General features: G+C 39.3%; 1 protein-coding gene across 2 annotated transcripts in view; it reads left to right on the top strand.

Moving 5' to 3' along the window:
- Window positions 1–22248, top strand: part of cntfr (ciliary neurotrophic factor receptor) — a 246311-nt gene that overhangs the window by 201084 nt on the left and 22979 nt on the right. For both annotated transcript variants that reach the window (XM_034895826.1, XM_034895825.1), the window contains 3 exons: window positions 5404–5521; window positions 8437–8603; window positions 18614–18777. In XM_034895826.1, coding sequence (XP_034751717.1) covers window positions 5404–5521; window positions 8437–8603; window positions 18614–18777 — 449 coding nt within the window. The remainder of the gene's footprint in view (window positions 1–5403; window positions 5522–8436; window positions 8604–18613; window positions 18778–22248) is intronic.

The raw sequence follows: 22248 nt of genomic DNA, 5'->3' as shown, positions 1-22248 counted from the left end.
GAAAAAGGCTGCAATGAAACAAAGAGTGAAAAATTTAAAGGGGTCTGAATACTTTCCGTACCCACTGTATATACAAACATCCAAGCTATTGGCTATCATCTTATGAAACACATAAGTCTGCATATGTAGGATCTAAGTGTCTTCCTTTCCCTCCTTCCCCCTCCATCTCCTGATCTAGTGGTTGGTAGAACAGTCCTCTAAAACTCCACTGTAATCCACCAGCAACTTAATGCTTTCCAAACCAATTAAAATCTTGAGCATTGGGGGCGCCTGGTTAGCTCACCTGGTAGAGCGTGCGCCCAATTTCCAAAAGCTAAGTCCTTGTCACAGCGGCCTGCAGGTTTGACTCCAACCAGTGTTGTGTGTTAATGACGGTGTGATATCACCCTTATGTAGATACCTTCAAGTAAAGTGTTACCAAATCAAGTTAAATACAAACAAAACCAAACTTGCATTTGCTTCACTCAGAAAAAACAGATTTCCAAAAAATGTTTTTTTTCAACTGTCATTTCACTCTGATGTAAAGGAACACCGAATAGCATGAAAAATGAATTTTTATGTTGTACCAGGAACTTAAATGAGATAGACAGCGCTTAATAAAATGTCTGCTTTAACGCCGGCTTTTATGGATGTATTTGGTTTGGTTTGGTTTTACATGCCATTTTAAGAGATTTTGGACAGTCTCTGACCTAAGACCATTCAAAAAAAAAAAAAAAAATTAAATAACAAACCGCTTGGGCATGCCCACATGCAGGTGTGTGTTTCATGAGGTTAACAAAGAGCATCTTTAAAATCTCATTCAGTGAATTTAGCAATTCAAACCAGATGATGAAAGCGCACTAATTCTAATAACATTTTATTCATGAGCGGTGTCTTGTGTGAGTCGGACCGGGCGGTTCACCAATAAACAAACACCATGCACATTGTCATTTTAATTAGAATTATGGTTGTGGTTTATTTAATATTCATATCCGTATTTGCTCTCTGATTGTCTACAGGTGCATCGTCTCTTGCTCTATCTTCTCCTTCCTGTTGTCAACCTGTATTTTTAATATATACATTACCTTTTAATGTTTTATTGTTATTAAAGCAACTGAGCGGCAGCTTTTTGGGCATGCGCCCGCAGACGTGTGGTGTGTCCAAAGGTTTTTAAAGCATGCATTAGTAAAATCCCATGAAAGAATGTTGTCTTTTCTCATCTGCTCTCCATTTCTTTTCTTCTTTTTTTAATGTTTTTCTTCCCTACTTTGGTTATTTTCTTTTTTCCTCTTCTCCCAGTTCTTCGCCATCCTGTCCTTAATTCCCTCCTTCTATTTTCTCGTCTTTGCTAGTTTGACCCTCTTTCCCCTGGCATGTCATACATTGTCACTGAACCAACAACTTGTGTAACTGTAAACTATTGTCAGAATCTTTCATTTATTTTGTTTTGTCATTTAGTTCATTTAGGCTCAAAGCAGCACTACTGTGCTGACGTCCCATACGTTACACTTTATCCAATGGCAGCTAAATGAATGACTACATTGATGCAAACTAAAAAAGAAAGAAAATAGAAACCTAATTTCTAGAGATACAGTTAAAAGTTTAAAGTTATAACTGACCAAGCTTCCACTTACGATCCAGTGTTTGTAAACTAAAATCAAATAGAAGTATTGAGAAAAAGTTTTACTAACTTGCATCCGTCCACTTTTTGATGCGTCCTTGCTTCTACCTGTAATGCATGGCTTCTAAACCGGGATGAACAGCTGGCATTTAGATGTCAACATCTGTCCCCTTGTACTCCCAAACCCTTGTGTTATAGGGGTCATTTAGCATTGATCCTTCACATCACGTTCCTCCTCGTATCACAGCGCACACCTCCGTCCCCTCGGAGGAGCTCTCCAGAAGAAACTGCCCTTCTACCACTCATGCTTGGAAAAATTAGCTAAATTAAAGGCGTAAACACTCCAGAGTGCAAATAAACCACTCCAAACACACACACACACACTTAGGCTCATCCTTCTCCTGAATTCCTTCACCATTCTGCTTTTTTTCCTCCTCTTTTTTTCCTCCTTTTAACCGCTCTTCTGCTGCTTTTTATCTCTCTAAAACCGTGATCCGTAGTTGAACTTGCAACTTCTCCAAGTTCTTAATAAGCTGGTGTGATTGATGGATTATGGCTAACTCTACAAAGCCGATAAGAATGCTTGCGTGTGTGTGTCTGTGTGTGTGTGTGTGTGTGTGTGTGTGTGTGTGTGTGTGTGTCTTTGACTGAAACTCTCAGATGAGGAGCCAATTGATTGAGACGGCCCTAATTAGTCTCTGTGATTAATTGAGTGTGATTGGATGTCGTCCCTGGCACCCCATCATTGACGTTTTTGACAGGCTAATTAGTTGCCATAGCAGCCGCTTAAACACAGCTGATTGTGTGTGACTCTGAAATGATCCCATAGCAGCCAATCAAGCCTACTTCTAGCTTGTGGGCAACTGCGTGTGCGCATATGCGAGCGTGTGTGTCACCTTGAGGGTGTTTTCAAAGATGTTATCACAATTATAAAATAATTAGGATGTTTTTATTGTTCATCTCCACCATGCCATCATAAACTAAAACATTCATGTTTCAGAGGGAGATTTTAGCATCCCAGAGTAAACTGACTTTTTAAAGATGTTTTCATCACACTGCACTTAGAGTACTAAGTTCTGAAACAAAGATGACAGAATAATGTCTCTGAAAACTGTCTGCAAAAATGAATCACTTAAATAGTCATCAGTGATGAGAGAAATACTTAAGATCTAGCGGATGAATTGGATATTTGTCTGCAGCTCCAGAAAGAAAACACATTGCAGAAGCAATTATTGGTACTTACATGTGATGTAGCAGCGAGTTCTCCATCTGCTTTTTGTAATTGCCTCCTTTCTGAGGGATTGCCACTCGTTCTGCTTTCCTCTAGATTTTTCCTACACAGATACTTTCCCTCATACAAAGTCCAATAGGTGACATGGAAGGGGAAAAAGAAGAAAAAATACATAACTTGAGATCCCCACTTTCATGGAGAAAAAAAAAGAAATGCTGGGGACAAACCCTAAACTCAAGATCTCGAGTTTGAAAGACGAGATGTTATTTAATTATTTTTTCTTTGTTGCTTTTTTATTAGCTTTTTTTTCCCTTCTCTAAGAGTTGAGATCTCGCAAAAGTGTTTGTCCCCTTACATGTATTTTTTTCTTCTTTTCTTCTTGTCCATGTCACCTCCGAGGCTCTGTACCCTCTTTTTGCCGCAAAATATAAGCTTCTGATTAGGCTGATCTGGTCAATAGTACGACCAGCTTTTTAAATCAGCATTCATGGTTAACACATCAGCTCACTCACTGTATATTCTCAACTAAACGATGGAAAACCAGGGATACTCACAGTTTTTTGAACATTTTAGTACAATTTATCTTTTCAATTAATGCACTTTATTTTTCTAATGAATGCATGTTTTAGGATACTATTCAGAAAGTCATAATGCACTCAAAATAGATATTCTAAGTTCAAGAAAATAAAATACTTACGTTACAGTACGTACAATAATTAGCCTTTATCTCACCAGGTTTTTTCACCGTTGAACACTACTTTCTCAGACTAACTCAGGTATCTAGACATCTTCATTGTCCCTTGAGTTTAACTCAAACAGTTGAAAAGGTTATTTGAAATTATTCCATTTCTCTCCATGCTGCCTTAAGCAGGTGATGAGGCCTCCTATTAACATTGTTCTTTGTAATTATTACTTTTTTCTGGACAAAATGCTCTGTTCTGCAAAAAATTAACAAAATAACTAAATTGAAAAGGTGATGTTGCATGTGCAATTATTAGTGTAGCCTGCAGAAGTTCTTGCATTATACTATAGATTTGTTTTCCCAAAACAAATGGAAGCTCTGTTCTTTGGGAGCTATTGTTTTTCCCACAGGAGAGAGAGATCCTTCTTGACTCAACAACTCATGCAGTTTTTCCCATGTCCACACTGAAAGGGTTAGTGGCTCTTAAAGACAGAATGACCCATCCCACCCATTCAACTCTGGTGTACATTACTGAATAAAAAGGAAGAATTAAATTGTGTGAATGCAGCGGTTATCGGTCAACCTATCATATCAGGAGTATATATTTCTGACTGGCGGATATCTGATATGTAATAATGAAAGTCCAATGTCATCCCCATATATTGTCAGAGTGCTATACTGCAGCAATCCTAACCAATGAAGCACCATATGTGAAATAAAATAGTTGCAATGAGTTTGAGGAAAGATAAAGAAGAAAGGGGGCTGAAAGACGCCACACTGTACACTCACTGTATATTACGCCTATCAAAATAACAAGAGTGAAAGGGTGAAAAGATGTGGGGAGAAAGAGGGAGTGCTAGACGAGTACGCGGTTGACTAGCCGTGAAGAAAAGACCCTAATCTGGGAGGAGGCCATAGTTGGCCCAACATCACTTTTTCTGGCCAACCTCTTTTCATCTTCTTTAGCTCTACCACTCCAATATCCTTCCTTTCTCCACACACCATCTTCTCTCCTTCCTTACAAGCTCCTTTACATTTTTTTTCTTCCTCTGTCTCGCCAATTTCTCCAGATGTGTTCTCCATCACCTTTATTCGTCTTCATTTTATTAAATCATTTAAAATAGATTGATTGAATCCTCACAGAGATTGCTTTTTCCACACATATTCCACTACTACAGTGGCTGTTCACTGCACTGTTACTTGTACATCCAACACTCAGACAGCTAAGCGGGAAGAAATCAGTGCAGAAAAAAGTCAATGTCAGAAGGTTTCCCCTCAGTCACAACACATAACAGTGCCAAAATCATTAAATCAAAATATGAGGAAGGAACTCATGCAGAGGTTGGATACATTGAATCTGATGTCAAAGACATGTTGGTGACAAGATGGTCTCTCAATTCAAATTGACTCAATATACAGTATTACACTTGTAAGATTGCCTGAGTTAGCAGTAAATTAAAAATACAATTTATACTGTAGAACCTAAAGGAAGTCATTTCAGTCTGCGTGTACAGTATGTATGTGATCTTATTTACTCCCTTTTTCTGTATTTCGTTTTCCTTTATTTCTGTTGTAAGAATAAAAAGGCAAAAGGCAATCATAACTAAAATTACAAGCATGTCTGAGAAAACACAACACGATACGCAGCCTAATTGAAAGTGAGCAGCAGTGGAGAATGTAATGAAATACTTGAACAAGGATGAATTATTCAATAAGGAAATGTATTATTAGGCCCAGCTGCTTTGCATTTGATGAATGCAAGGCGTTTGACACTGAAAAGCTCTGGTATCACTTCATGTTTCTTCTTCTCTGCATAGTTCTTACCTAGATACTGTAATGTACATGTAAGTTAATGGTCGGATCCCTTTTTTGTTTTTATTCTCTCTGTAGTTCCCCCTCGGGATCCCACAGTCACCTGTCGGTCCAACACCTACCCTAAAGGCTTCTACTGCAGCTGGCACCAGCTGCACCCCACCTACATCCCCACCACCTTTGAAGTGGACGTACAGTAAGTGCATTTTTTTTGTCTTAGTGCAACTTTTAGATTGACATGTTAAAATCATCTATATACTGGTATAACATGCAACTGGCTTCCCTTAACCCTTGGGTTGGCTTCCCATTGACCATGCTGCGCTTCTTTTTTCACTATCACCGAATCCACACTAACTTCTACTTATTTGTTACTGACTTTTTGGTAACACTTTACTTGAAGGTATTTACATAAGAAAGACATGACACTTTCATGACACAGTGATGACACATGAACCCTGACACTAACCATAACCATAACTTGTCATGACAAAACTAAACTAAAAAAGCATTATTTCATAAAGGTTTAAGACTTGTTTTATAATGTTTATGACATGTTCATGACAGTTTCATGTCACTCTTATCTAGATACCTTCAAGTAAAGTATAACAGTAAAGTGTTTTTTTAATTGAGTGGCACCTCCTTAATATTTCCCGTCATATTCAGTTGATTTCCTATATGTTCTGCCAAGTTTGTCTAGAAGGTACACACTATTACACTATTTTTGGTCAATAAACCTCACTTATATAAAATGATGCCTCCTTTTTGAGTTTAAAAAAGCTGAAATCATGAATTATTTTGACAAATAGTTCCGATTGAGTTGATAATTAATCATAGACTGACACGTTTAGTCAGGACACTGTTGAGAAATCATTTTGATGTTTTTTAATGCCATAATAACAATTAATGAAACACCCAAAATTCTATGAAAGTAGCGCTGTGTTCATTCTTTTTACTTGAGAAGAGCGTTGTATTGAACAACCCATGTTATTTTTGGGCAGCTTAGCTGAAAGAATGCAAATTTCTGATGCAGAATCTTTGAATTTTACACGAGGACAACAGGAGGGTTAAGTGTCTTGACTTAAAAAATAATAGCAGTTCTTTACAAAAAAAGGTTTGATTTTGTAATAATAGCAAAAGATTTCACCAAAGATAATTCTGTGATCTCGGAACATAGCAACATTACTTTACACGTCATTTAACTTGACGCTTTTACAATTGCTATAAATGTAAGGTGTTGCATAGCTCTGGAGCAACTATGGGTTCAGTCTCTTGCTCAGGGACACATTGGTTGATGTATTGCAGCGGGAATTGAACCTAGATCTTACACACCAAAGGCATTTGTCATATCCACCCGACGAGTCTGTCATTACCATAACAAAGTCTGACGACACAACACCACAGTTTGAATACCCCACAATTATCCTTTAGACTGCATACTTTTAAAGACACTGTATATAAAAAGAAAACATTTGAATCAAGTAATCAAGTGATTTGTTTTAAAATCACGTACAAAAACGCCACGTTTAATAAGTTCAGTGGCAAAACTTAAAACCAAAACAGCAAAATGGCCAAAGGATCCTTTTGAGAATAATGGTGGGGTTTACAAGAAAAATAATACCATTTGGTTTCACTCTGTAGTTAAACACCTCTCTCCAGCTGTCCTCCAGGATGTTTTAACAGTAGGTAGACCTTAGATCCTACAAATGTGTGGACGGAGACCCGGCGAGTCTGTCTTGGTCAGCTCCTCTTTGATATTCCTAGATCACAGAGTTCCACAGCTCATTCGGCAGCATGTGGACTCGGCCTTCATTAATAATATAACACTAATATTATTCTCTTTAAATAGTAATAAGCAGTGGGATAGGGAGAAATATTAGATGAAGAGGACAATAGAGAGATTAACAGTAAGTGTCTTTAGCATACAGGTCAACCATTCAACAGGCCTGGTCTGTGTAGCAGACAGGAATATAGTACCCAAGATTTAGTTTTTGAATTAAAACTGTGTTCACAGCTTTTATGTAAACCCCCGAGACTGCTAAAAAAAGAAAAAAGGGAAAATGCTCAACCAGTTTTCTACTTTATTTCTACATTTCCATGACGTAGTGTTAAGAGCGACAAAGGTAGCAAGTAGTATGAAACACCTAAATCCGGGAAAGGAGGTTGGTTGGGGGGGTGGATGGGTCAGACAACACAGGACTTTCAAGTCAACGCTTGATATTCCACCAGCTGCGCCACGGCGCGGCCCAGAAGCGTCTCACCGCTCCGCCAGAGATAGGCGTCTGGAGTATCAATAAGTAGGGGTCAGGGGGACAAAAACCGTTGCAGCATAGTATCCCAATATTTTCTGCAATACTGTACTGAGACACAGACGCCAAGTATCGATCTATTATCATATACTGTATGTGTTGGTCAGTTTGTCTGCTTGACAATCCCATTTTGCAGCAATAAAATGGAAGTGAGAGGGCACCCAGATAGCTCAGTTGGTAGAGCGGGTGCCCATGTATAGAGGTTTACTCCTCGACGCAGCCGGCCCGGGTTCGAATCCAGCCTGCGGCCCTTTGCTGCGTGTAGCTCCCCCGTTCTCTCCCCTTTCACAACTTCAGCTGTCCTGTCCATTAAAGGCCTAAAATGCCCACACAAATAATGTTTAAAAAAAAAAAAAAAACGGATGTGAGATGTTTTTTGATAAAACAGATGGGGACAAAGTTTCCTTTTGGGGACATCGTTTGAAATTGGGAAACATTTGAAGATTGAAAAAGTAACATATTGCAATGTGTTTAAAATCGCAATAATATGGTATCCTGACATAAGTATCTTGATGATATTGCATCGAGAGGCCTCTAGTGATTCCAACCCTTATAAACAAGAGATGCCAAGAGTCCCCACCCAGAGCGTCTAGATAGGACGCAAAGAGACTTTTTTGCGTCATTAACAAATGCCAAAGGCACGTGACCGAGCTTTTTAATGCGCTTGGAGTGAGAATGTGTTGCACTCTTTCCACACCAGCTTATAAAGAAAATGCAAAGCATGCCACCCTCTGTCTGTCTCATATATGTCCCTGTTTCTCTGTTCTTTCTCCTAATTAATTAATTTGTTTCTCCTCCTCTCCAGACATAACCAGCGTTCACTGGATGTGCAGAAAGATCCCGACCACAAGAACCGCTGCCGTGTACGTTTTCCTGAGGTCTTCTCCAGCTACCCGTACAAAGTAAACGTGACAGCAGTCAACGCCTTGGGAAAAGCCTCTACCACCATTTCCTTTGAAGAGTCCAGTATAGGTAAGATCAATGTTGTGTAATGGGTTATTATATTATTAATGGGTTATGTCATGTTGTATTAGATGTTTGTAAAACAAAATTTAACAGGAAGTAGAACTATTCATAGGTTATTCGGCCCGTCTAGTTTAACTGAGTCTTCTGAGTCGACTATTGAAAGAACAGCTCCACCAAAAACGTCACCGCGGTGGGTGCGTTCTAATTGGACAGCTCATCATCCTGATACCAAACATCTTGAAACATTAAAATGGTAAGTGAGTCAGTGTACTATAATTAAATTAATAAATAAATGAAACAATTGGAAAGAGCCTACAGATGTAGTCAGTTGCAAAGTGTTAGTTCTGTTTCTTGCGTAAAACATTTGGGGGAGGGGTGTGGGAGGAGGGGGTGGGGGTGTTGTTGTTTGGACAGTTCTGCCTCCACTGCAGGATATATTGTATTGCTATAATTACACTTATGTTTCCCAAAGAGGAGTTTCTGAACTCAAAGGGTTGAAAGGTAACACACTGACATTTTGAAAATTCTATATTGCCCTCTAACTCATTCAGGCTGCAGAATATTAACACTTTTTTAATTAAAGTTAACAAACAAAGCTTTTTTTGTTCAATAAGTTCAAGGACAGATCTGCAATCCTTTTCCCACATAGATTGACAAATGTTAGGCCACAAAAGCTCTCTGAGCAATGTTAATGCATTAAGTGACCACAGATGACTGATTTCATTGACTTCGGTTTCCCCTTGGAGATTTGTTGCGCACACAGTTATGTTCCGTGCCAGAAAAGACAAAGAAAATTGGAATTTCAATGGCCACATAAATGTCACCCAGCTGAAAGGAGAGTGCACAGATTTCTTTTTTTTGTTTTTTTTTGCTTGAACCAACAGCATAGTCCATTAGCGTGAAAACTACTGACCGTGCACCCCTGCCATTACCAAAGGCACTAGATAATAAACACGCTACCTCTGAACCCTTTCTGCTGCAAACAGTATTTAATTTGAGGCTTGGACGGGGTGTGACAGTCACAAATCAAAGGTCTGGTTTCTCACTGAAAAGTGCCAAATCACCCAAACACCAGCCGCCATATAAGCACATTTTAGTCATATATTTATCGTAGGAATTAACCATAAAAGTGAGTCCTTCATTGGCTATTTCTTTTTAATAACAACCGTCATGGTTATGTGGTAAGTTGTTAAAAAAAAAAAAAAAATCCTGTTTGAATTGGGTTTTTGTTCACTTAGGCTGCAGAAGGTTACATAATAACAGCAAGACTCCTAGAATTCATAAGCAACTCCACGGCTGGAAAGCAGTGAAGAGGAGAATTCATTTTAAAGAAGGAATGAGAAGTACTTTGATAGATAAGGGAAGTGCTGCCAGCAGTCCTCTGCTCTCTTATATTGCTTAGAGCGCGATATGGGTGTGCATGACGCATAAACACACACGGACACCAACGGGTCTGGGAGCAATTGTGTGGAGTGTTGGTTGAGAGGGTGAGGTATTGAAAGAGAGAGAGAGAGAAAGAGAGAGAGAGAGAGAGAGTGTGTGTGTGTGTATGTGTACATCAGTAACCAAATGAGGCAGGGACATGCTCTGCCAAGCCCCGGACACAGGACTCATGAAAATGCTAATGCTAGCCGGATTAGCGCCTTGGCTGAGGAGATATCCCTCAACTATTTGTGATAGCAAAACACCCCACTGCTCCTTTGTTTCCCTCTCCTTTCTCTTTTATTCCCACATGCCCTTCTTGTGACTTTGTACTTCTTTTACCTCTGTCCCCTCCTATTTTTCATCGCCGGCCAAATCTTCACAGATAAATGTGTAAATGCCATTTGTGTGACAGATGTCTTTCGTCCACACTACAGATTGATTCCTAAAAGTTAGATTTTAAGCCAGGGTTGCCCAAACATTTTTTTACACAGTGCCAGATTTGTGGCGATGACCGGGAGCCAATGGTCCCTTCTGACATGTAACAATCAAAGATACATGCAAACAGGGACGGACTGAGGCTAAAAAACAGCCCTGGACTTACTCCCAAATATGTCCGTCATCTATAGCCGTGTGGGAAAGACACTGGCCAGGATGTCCTGATACTATGCCACACTACTGTTGCCTTTACTGCCTGTCAGTAAATGTATTCACAGCAAGTAGCATCTCAAAACCAATAATGATAATTGTGGTTGTGTTTACACCACTGCAGCTTTCAAATAAAAAACAAAAAATTTACAATGCCATGACATCTAAATTGTGAATAAAATACAAATAATGAAGTGTCACTGGCTACAGAAACCTTTAATGATAAAACAGTACAGAGAATTACTGACAGGCTGCTGCTGTACCTGAAGATGGGGAGTAGATATATATTGTAGGCCTATACCTAACTATCTTCAAACTGAATAAACAAATGATTTTAAAGGTAGGTTATTAGCTATTATTGATGATATAGTATGAGCTGCTTTGTGTAAAAGCATTAGCATTGAATAACCTTTGTAATATTTTGTCAATGGCATTTTACACTTTTGATCATATTAAGGCTGTGAAATGATGAAAATGACTAGTAGTCCCTATCAATCTTGTCTTTGAAGCTTAGTGCTACAATGGTAAACGCAAATATGAAAGACAAGGATAAACTACACTCTGGTGCTATGAAGCTACGATTTTTGGGTTAAACTTGGGGTTATATTTGGTGAATTATTTGGCCCCCTTCCCTGTTTGTTAGCGCGTTTAGAGTGGTACCAATGCATGCCTGATTTTTCCCTGTTTAATTCAATACCATAGTCTTCATCCTAGCAGCAAAACTGAGCTCATTACAACCTCTCTTATACAACCAGGTGAAATCGCAATCAACCCGCGATTCATTTCTAACGCGTTTGATGTTTCAAATTAACCAAACAGAAATTACTAAACACGTTACGTGTGACAGCACGAAATGGCGCAACCATTTTCATAATCGTGATGCAGGTACCCATGTTGATAGCTGACTATGCAATTCACTAAGACAGGGATAAAGGCAGCCTATTGTAAAGTGTCCTGCTCCTGGCACTCGCCAGTACCTAACTCTGCTGTCCGTCCCTCATCATGAAAGCTCTGTGAGCTTTTTGCATTTTGCTGCATCAGACTCGAGAGACTTTGCCCTCTTTTCTTTTACTTTTTTACCACTTTTCTCCTTAAGTTTTCTGTTGGCCATTCTGCCGGCAATGCGATTTTGCACTGCAGCTCAGGCTGGAAAACTGTACTAAACGCTCATTTTAGACCTGACGTATTATATTTGATGTAAAGATTGTTAACATTTAAGTTTACAACACATGACTCTTGATCTCGTCTTTACCAAACCGAGGCTGCGGGCCCTATCAAATCTGCCCCGGACATTGAACATGCCCATTTTAAGTCTTAAGTCTTTTCTTTGAGTAAAATTGCAGCTTGCAAACAATTAAACTGTATTACCACTACTTTATCTGGGTAGACTTTGGGCCCTATTTCAAAGATCTAAGTGCACAGCGTGAAACGCATGAATCAGGTGTATTATGGGCGTGTCCACATCCACTTTAGCTAGTTTGACAGCAGAAAAATGGGTATGTGCGCCAGGCGCATGGTTAATAAAATATTGCACTTAGTGTCTTCATTAATTCATATGTGTGTTTTGGGCATAACATGCAATAAACCAACCAAAACAATGAGTGTCATCTTGCATTCCCTTTTAAGACCAGGCGTGTTTGTACCTTGGCGTATTGCTATTATGATGGCAGATTTGCACCGTAATATTTTTATATGTGATCTTCTGCATGTGTGTGTGCGGCTGCACTTCCCTGTGTGTGTAACACACAAGCCTAGACGCATTTTACTAATGCGCTGTTTAAATTCAATGAAATGCCATGCTATTGACTTTAGACCAGGTTTTGGTTGGTCAATGGCGCGATCACTTCCCACTCCCTCAAGATAACAATACGCCAAGAATTCACCTGAACACACCTCCCTGTAAGACCAGCCCGCCCATGGGCGCACAGATGGGCCCAGGTGCATTTGCTGTTTAAACGATGTGGGTGCAGGACTGGAAATTAACAAATGCATCAGGCTTTGCGACGCTCTGTGCCGGGTGCTAGATAAGGCCCTTTATGTAATCTGGTTTTCAGACAAAACGTTTAAAATTGTATCAAAACGTAATGTGGATGTTGTCTTGCCCTCTCCTTTTCTGTTTTCCTCCTGCTCTTTTCCTCCTCAAACTTTTCCAAGTGTTTCCCATTGTTTTCACATTGTTTGCCTTCTCTCACCCCTTCCCTCATCTCCTCCGTGTTCCTGCATTGTTAAAAGTCTTTCTCACGCCATTCTAAGTTGTAAGCCACATTCATTATCAGGGACAACGAGGCAGGTCGTAAATAAATAAAACAATTTCATGCTTCCCGGTGCACTTCTGAATTCTGAGTGGGAGTAAGACGATTCTCAACTGTCCTTGTTCATCCGACCAAAGCTAGGATGAAATTAGATGAGATTTTGTGTGTGTGTGTGTATGTGTGTGTGTGTGTGTGTGTGTGTGTGTGTGTGTCCTCCAATCTGCATGCTGTGGGTACAGTTACAAAGAGAACCCTCCAGGAAGCTCCAGAGGGATCAAATGATGACTTAAAGCTTTCTTGTGCCAAGATGATCAAACAATAACTGATCTTCTCTGAGTGTCAAAGCGTCTGCAGTTAAAACCTTTACTTTTACTTTACTTAAGCCTTTACTTACACTTATTTTTTTTTGTCATCTCTGACATTAGCCCACCTGAGCATGAGTAAGTACTACATCAGTCATTCATTGTGAATAAAATGAATATACTGTAACCTCATTTCAATTTTCTTGGAGAATACCAAATAAGTTGCCCAGACTGCAGTGCAATGCAAGCCAATTTGTTTGGCTTGGCTTTTAAGACTATTTATTTAGCCGAGAAAATATCAGTTTGTTGTCATATTTTGCTGATTCCAGCAGAATCCCCTCTCTCCACAAGGGCGGTCAGAATCAGCATTGGCTCTCAAAAAAAAGCGACCAACTAAAGCTGACAGAGGTTTGGAAGCATGTTTACTAAAAGATGCACTAATTATTACCATGCAAAAAGTACAACAGTCTCTCTGTTTCTTTGCATTTTTATTGCAATTTCCAATTTAAAAACCTTCAAAGGCACATGCACAGTCCCTAGTGCTGCAGATGTGCTTCAAATTAATAGCACCAAAAGGTAGAGATATGATTGGTGCATCCCCATTGTAGTTAAATCGCAAGAGGAAGGTTTGACAGGTGTTGCCTTTGCGAGTATGCTGCGACTCCCTGTAGTCAAGATGATTTCAAGAGATGATAACATAGGCAGTAGTGTGACTATAATCTATAATTTTGTTTGAACGAAAAACAAGAAAGCCTGACACTGAACTTTCTGATGTGTTTTTTTTAAATTCATATTTATTCTCTTTGCCTGTTGTTACTTTGAACAAATAAGACAGCAGCCCTCTGAATTCAGGACATGCTACTTCCAGTCATTTAATAATGTGAGCAGGAGATGATGTGTCTTTTTTGAGGAACAAGGAATCTAATTCATGGAATTTCAGTGCTCTACCGACATAGAAGTAAAAACACAAAAAATGCATGTGCATTTAGGGCTTGTCCAAATGACGGCGGAAAAAATAGTAAGTGTGCCGGGCGCATGGTTCAAAAGGTTGTACTTTAGGTCTTCATTAATTCATAGGTGTGTTTTGGGCGTAACGTGCAATAAACCAATCACTCATCTCCCAGTCCCTCTAAAAGCCAGGCATGTTTGTACCTTGGCCAATTGCTATTATGATGGTGTATTTGCACCGCAATGTTTTCATTCGTAATCTTTTTAATCTCCTGCATGTTAGTATGCGTATGTGCTTCCCTGTGTGTGTGTGTGTGTGTGTGTGTGTGTGTGTGTAACAAGCATAGTGTGCGTAACAAGCATAGTGTGCGCGGCTGTGCACAAGCCTAGATGCCGTTTAGTAATGCGCTATTGACTTCAGACCAGGTTTTATTTGGTCAATGGCACGATCACTTCCCGCTGCCTCAAGATAGAAACACGCCAAGAATTCACCTAAGCACACCTCCCTGTAAGACCAGCACGCCCATGGGCGCAAAGAAAGATTATCCCATTTAGTGTACACCCACTAAATGCTTGTGCACATAGAATCGCACTTTTATACACGTCATGAATATTTTAGTTGCAGTTACCTACTAACGATACGATACCGACTACGATAATTAAAAATCTGCATCCAACAATGGGGCTTTACTTTACTTACATGCTGTTAGCACTCCTATAACATTAGATTCAGTGTTCGGTGTGTACACTTGAAGACTTTGATTCTTAAGGAAATTTGTATGGAGGAGCTGCTGGGCTGTATACGTGCACAGCAACACTCGTTTATAAAGATGATTTTGTACCTTTTTTGTTCAATTTTCTTGTTGTTAACTTTTTTTGTACGATTTTCACTGCAGATCGAAGCACTCTACGGCTCCCATTTGTTCAAGTGTAGTGTTAGATGTTGTCCACCAGCACCTGTTCAGCTGTAAAACGTTTTATAGATTCCACTTATTTTGTCCTGTTTCTTTGTGAAAAGGCCATTTATTTGAAAGGAGTTATGGTGTAAGGTGAGGACAGGAGAAGGGTGCTACAAAGTTTCAGAAGTCCTTTTTTTTTTTAATCATACAGTCACATCTGGTTGCCTTACGTGACAGGACTAGATGACACATTGTAACTGTTTTAAAAACACTATAATCCGTTGTTCAAAGAATGTACTCAGCCACATGCAGATTTGGCTCTTGCAGTTCTCTTCTATGTTGGCTGCTTGATTGCTGCACAGGACAGCCTTTAAACACTTCTTTTTTTAGAAAGAAAGATTAGCCACTCTCCCTCCCACTCTCTTATTCCATTTTCAGCAGACAGACAATATAATGGTCTCGCCAGTAGCCCTTTGAACAATTAGACTTTTATCTTACAATATACCTGTTCAATCGCATCACCAGCAAAGAGGAGGAGAGAGCTGCAGTGACTGTTGCAACACTAGACTGAAGGGAAGAAAGAGGAACAGTAACAATGAGGCAGATTTGAATGAACATGGCCAAGGAAGGCATGGCAGATGTGTGAAGGCCAAACGTAAACAGGCTCAAAAATGTGATTTCAGGAAATGATCAGGCATTCTTTCTTTTTTTTACATTTTCCACCACATTAAGAGTTATTGCTTTGTCTACTATGGACTATGGGCCCAATCTTGCACCCAGCAGAGTGCGGCGCAAAGCCCAACGCAATTCTCTTTGCGATTTTATGACCGTCCTGCGCCCACGCCGTTCAAATAGCAAATGCACCTGCGCCCATCTTTCCACCCATGGACGTGCTGGTCTTACAGGGAGTTTTGTTCAGGTGAATTCTTGCTGTATTGCTATTTTGAGGCAGCGAGAAGTCATTGCGCCATTTACCAACAAAAAAATGGTTATTTTAACAGTGCATTAGTAAAATGCGCCTAGGCTTATGCACAGCACGCACACACACTATGGTTTTTACACACACAAGGAAGCGCAGCAGCAAACAAACATGCAAAATATTCCATACAAATATTATGGCGCAAATCTGCCATCATAATAACAATGTGCCAGGGTACAAACATGCATGGCTTTTAAAGGGAATGGGAGATGACACTCTTATTGGTTTATTTTATGTTACGGCCAAAACACACTTATGAATTAATGAAGACACTAAGTACAACCCTTTTGAACCATGCGCCCGGTGCACTTTTTTCCGCCATCGAACTATCAAAAAACTAGTATTCACGCTGTGCACTCAGATTGTTAAAATAGGTCCCAATATGTGTGACATGTTATTTTTCTTTACCATCAATCTTGAAAAAGAAAGCTTATGTCTATGTAAGTCTTAGTTTTAAATGTCATGGAGACTGAAAGTCTTTAAGCCCTTAGGCCACAATCAGACAGAGCGTGTTTTCAGGTCACACTGCGTTTCTTGTTGAAGACCATTTGCGTGTTTCCTTTTTTCTTGCTAGGCAACCATTGAATCACCCGTCCATTTGCCAACCGTTACTTTGCTGCATTGGAGTTCAATGACGTTGGATTTTTTTCTGCTCCGAGTTGTGTTTTTTTTTTTTGTTACTCGAGGCACTCAGGAAGAAAAAAAAGATGCCAGATGCATCACTCTCATTGAAAAAAAGTCTAAAACTTGCTCTGTCTTATCAAGGCCTTGCAACTGTTACTCACCGTATGTCCATGCTTCGGATTAATTCTGATTTCTTCTGTTTTGATCAGTGAAGTCCTAAATTGTTACTGTCTCAATGAATTGTAAACTCTTTTTTATTGAAGTTCTGTCCATCTTTCAGCTCTAGTATTAATAGTGGTAGACCTCCACAGGTTGTCAGAGGAATGTGTTAATTTCTCATGCAACACAAAGCTCATATTCTATGCTTCAAGCCAGATGAATACTTTAAAAGCCTTTGGGACACCCCACCCGTACCAGTTTCTCTCTTTTCTGTTCAGTCCTAGCACATGTGTCCTTCTGTTCTGTACTGTTGGAGAAAGCGCATTAATTTTTGCTCTCTGGTCTCCACTGACTTCACAGTGGTTTCACTCTGCCTTTATGTGCATTTCTATTCTTTCTCTCTTTCTTCCCTTTCCCCTTTTTCATTTTTTTTTCACATTGACTTGAAGAAGATAACAATGAGATTAACATCGCTCTCGAGGGAAAAAGTTGTCTGTCTGCTTTCGTCTGTCACTTATCATCTTCATCGGTCTTTTTGGTTTTTAATCATTCCTTCAGTGAAGGTGGTACTTAGAGAGATGCCCGTCTCTTTGCTTGTGACTTTGTCTGCATTTGCCAGAGTGCTGTCGGTTTGCGTGACTTTCTACATGTTTGTTGTGATGCTTTTTACACAAATTGATTTCATGCTTCATCCGGTACTATATCTTTATCTGTAATCAGACATTCAGGCTTACAACTGCCGCTTTCCATTCTATATCGTAATGTCATATGGGCATCTCTGTGAAAAAGGGTTTAAAGTATCTGAAGGGGCAGGCCAGTGTGTTCCCTAGGTGAGAGTTATCCAACAAAGACTAGGTCATTGAAAAGCATTGAATTGAATTCTTTTGATCATACCATCTGCGCGTCTTTCTCAGTTGACAGGTATTCAGAAACATAACATTTACACCTGCCCTTTCATCAGGGACTGAGTGCTTTGTCTGCCTTGCAACAGTTCCCTCAAACAATCTCAGCTTCTGTCTTTGTCCTCACTGAAATGTCATCCTCATCCTCCCTCTGACTATTTATCTTCCATTAGAGTACAGGGTGACCCAAAGAAAACCCTTCAAAAATACCATTGATAATAGTTCTATTGATAAGTTCTTAGTAGGGCTTGTAGGTCTCTTAACCTTAAAGGGTTACTCTTGCAACTTGCAGTTTAAGTAATGGTTCAAATTAGTGATATCCTGACTTAAGTCAGGCTACAAAAACTCTGCTTTATTTAACTGAATAGCATCTTCAGTAAGACCGTCTGTGTCTTTAATTTGGCCTTCTCTTCCCTCGTGGTCCGTCAAATATTTGAATTCTCATGCCTAAAGCCCTGTTTACATTATAGCAAAAACAATCCTTGTGCATAATTGTGTATCTTTGTCTGTGCGTGTGATGAATGTGCAGATGTTGGCTTGGGGTAAAAAAGTAAATTTGTTGAACTTTGACCTAAGCTGTTCTGACCACTGCTTCAACTGAAAGGTGGACGAAAATGTGTGTTTCTTCATTTCTAGAACTGTACAATAAAAATTAGGCCTTCATCCCGAGACTAGAAAAAAAGACATGCAGATGCAGCCATTAGAATTCTAAGAAAAACACTGTGTGAGACTGAAACGTAGCAATCGACTGTTAGCAACAGTAACAATGTAGCGCGGGTGGCTCTGTGCTGAAGACCATTTCCAGAGTGGGAAGTACTGCTCCAAGTGTTGGTGGGATTCCCCTTTACTTATAACTGTAATTGTTCTTATCCACCCCACAGTCAAACCAGACCCGCCGGAGCGAGTGACGGCGACCCCGATCCGTTTCAACGCCCGGAGGCTGGAGGTGTCCTGGCACAGCCCCGCCACCTGGCCTGACATCGACAACTTCCCTCTGAAGTACTTCCTTCGATACCGGCCACTCATCCGAGAGCAGTGGCAGCATGTGAGTAGCTGTGTTTGTGTTTGTGTTTGTGTTTGTGTCCGTGTGTGTGTGTGTGTGTGTGTGTGTGTGTGTGTGTGTGTGTGCGTGTGTGTGTGTGTGTGTCTGTGTGAGAAACATATAAAACCCTACACAACCCTACAGTTTGGCATTTGTTTTCTTGAGGTTACAATTCAACACATAAAACTCCAGGGAAAAAACGTGGATATTAATAACACATTGTTAAAGGAACTCCTCATTTACAGCATAAGTAGCATAGTTTGTTCTGAGATCTTGTTTAAAAATCTGTCTGACACAGCTCAATTACCGAAAGCTGTAAGTCAACATTGAAAAACACCTGTTAAATTATGAGTCATTATTTGCTATTTGAAAACCTCTGGTGAGCCAACTTATTTCTTCACTGGAAGTGGTTTTCCAAAAAAAAAAGACTGGCCTTCATCCATTTTTAAGATTAAGTTTCCTCTCATTGCAAAGAAATATTCCTTGAAAAGGAAATGGCAAATTTTCTTGAAGCAATTTCACAATTTCACAAAGCACTCTTAGCTTTTCTTACATTTTTTTTTTTTCTCAACTGTAGAAATATGTAGGGATGTTGTTTTGGGATAAAGAAAAAAGAAATGCTTTCTCCAGAGAGATGCCTTGGAGAAAAGTTGTAAGTCAAATGGTCCAACCTGTAGCCGTTAGAGTTTGATCCCTCGTCAGACAGACATAATCGCTCAGCTTCTTTGGTCTATGTTACAGTATCTGACTGTTTCTTGTGGGTTCACTTCCCTCTGGGCTCCGTATAGTAAAAGCATATGTGTCCGCTATAGGTTTCCTGGGATGAAAGCTCTTCTACTCATGTCTAACAGTGCAGTGTTATTATCATGCCCGTCAACGCTTTGCAAAGGTGTTGTTCCAAGAACTTGGGTTACGTACTCTGACATGGAAACACACACATATGAATTATGGACCTATACACATTTTTTCTTTCTCTCACTCTTTCCATCCCTCTATGTGTCCTTCAACAAGTGTCTCTGTCTCTGTCATTACCTCACTCAACATTTCCATCGTTTGTTACATCCCTCTGTTCTCACCAGTGGTGGAGGCAGTATTGAGATCCTTTACTTACGTAAAAGTACAATTACCACGCTTTAGAAAATACTCTGTTACTATTAAAAGTTCTGTTTTGAAAATGTTACTTAAGTAAAAGTATGTACGTATCATCAGAAAAAAGGCCGTTATATTGTTGGGTACTTTCATTTATAATGAAACATCGGATTTTATAAACTACACGTGTTATGTTTGAAAAAATGTAATCTGTAAAGTAACTGGTAACTAAAGATGTCAGGTTAATGAAGTGGAGTAAAAAGTACAATATTTCTCATTTCACATCTGCTCACTTTCTTTGGATTTCTTTTAGTTTAGATGGGGTTATTTCTATGTATTGTTTGTGTCATTGGTTCAGTATATAATATATCAATGTTTCCATCTCCAACAAAGCTGAACTAAAGATGTAAATGCACCCAAGATGCCCCTCACAGTACTACACGGGGGGGCTTAGTGTTTGTAATTGATCAACAGCTTATTAAATACAAGAATTATTGATTACATCTTTCATTGATTGATTGAGGAAGTAAAATATTGAACTGGTTTCCTGTTTCTCAAGTGTTAAGATTTGCTCAGTTTTATTGCTTAAGTGTTCAAAGAAAATACTCAAACTGAATGTGTTTTTACGGCCTGTGAGAACTTGCGATAGGCATGTGGCATTTTTTTTGTTGTTGTGGATATTTTTAGAAGAGAGACGGAATGATCCATGGACTGATAAAAACACAACAGCAGTACAACTGTACTTACTTGTCCAAACACTGCTCTCAAACATGTATATATACTCAATTGTTATCTAGCTGCTTGTTAGCTCCTTGCACAGAGCTTTAGTCACACAAACCCACATGTGAAGACATACTGTTTTTATCGTTGCACGTGTGCATTCAATCTCTCAGTATCACGCACACACACACACACACGCAGCTGTTGGAAAGAAGAAAGTTCTAATAGCACCACAGATCTTTGTGGTATAGATTGATGATTAAACCTGACACACACTCTCAGTTCCCCTTCTCGCTCTCACCACTAATCAATCAATATGTGAACTGGTGCGTAACGTGAAAGGTGGGAAACCTTAAGTCAATATTTGCATGGGGTAAGAACACATCATTTGGAAATTACATGAATTAAGTTGGTGACAGCTGAAAAACCGCAGGCCTTTGCTGTGTTCCTTGATGAATGTCTGCGTAGTCATGGTTTTCATTTTTGTAGAATTAAGTGTGGTTTTTAGATGGGGCAATTCTGAACCACCTCTGGACTTCCACCCCTTTTATTAGGTGTTGGTTAACAATGTTGGCGGTGTTCTCACTCCTGCAGAAAGTTTGCAATCTTGTTAATGGATAAATAATTGTCTAACATGAACACAATGTCAGACTGTTAAAGTGGAAATTAAATGACAATTTAGTCAAGTTAAACTCTGAACATGTTTTCCTCTCTCATTCCCATTTTTTTTGGGAGGCTAGACAAAATTACACAAAACCCATCTGGCCCTTTCAAATATTGTGTTAACAATCCCAACATATCATTGTATGTGCATTTTTCATATAGGTATATTAGGGTGTTGCCATGTTATGTATTATAGTTATAGTATTGTATCATTTTGATAAGAGCATTAAAATGAGAAAAAATAATGGGACAAAAAGTAATCAAGGGAAATTTACAATAGATGAAAATATGCGATTAATTGCGATTAATCACTAGTTAACTATGACAGTGATGTAATTAATCTTGATTAAATATTTTAATCATTTGACAGCACTAATATATATATATGTGTTTGTGTATGTGTGTGTGTGTGTGTGTGTGTGTTGGATATGGTATGGTTACTGGCCACAGCAATTACAGCTGATTATGGCTGAATGTACTGCAGATTGCATGCTTAATGACTATAGTAGCACACTGTTGTAGAAAACATTTGAGTTTAAAGCTGTCAATCTGTGACATAAATCATTAAGTGGAGTTAAATGAGGTCTCCAAAATGAGACACACTGTTTATTGGTCCCATATAAACTTCATTAATTATAGCCTCAGATGTTGAATACTAATTGAAGTGGTTAGTATTGCTTAGGAATTCACCTTTAATGTGTTTAGACAGCATGGCTGAAATGTGTCTTGAGTCAGAAATGAAAGCGGTGGTGTGATCCCATTGATCTTCAGAGGAAACCATCCATCCCCCTGAGGAATGAAAGGACAGCTGGGCCAGATACTTATAGTGACAGAGATTCAGACAGAAGGAGGAAAATGAGGAAAAGTTTTGGAGTAGAGATGAATGAAGTGCATCAGAGAGGGAAAAGAGCGTGAATAGATAGCAGACCCTGGTAGACACAGTGAAGAGAAAGAAGTAGTATAAGTGGGATAGACATTACTAAATAGCATTTTGGCCTATGT

The sequence above is a fragment of the Etheostoma cragini genome, chromosome 16, assembly GCF_013103735.1.
Source record: "Etheostoma cragini isolate CJK2018 chromosome 16, CSU_Ecrag_1.0, whole genome shotgun sequence".
In the NCBI taxonomy this organism is placed as follows: Eukaryota; Metazoa; Chordata; class Actinopteri; order Perciformes; family Percidae; genus Etheostoma; species Etheostoma cragini.
Note: the sequence above shows the minus strand (reverse complement) of the source record. Positions and strands in the feature narration are given on the sequence as shown.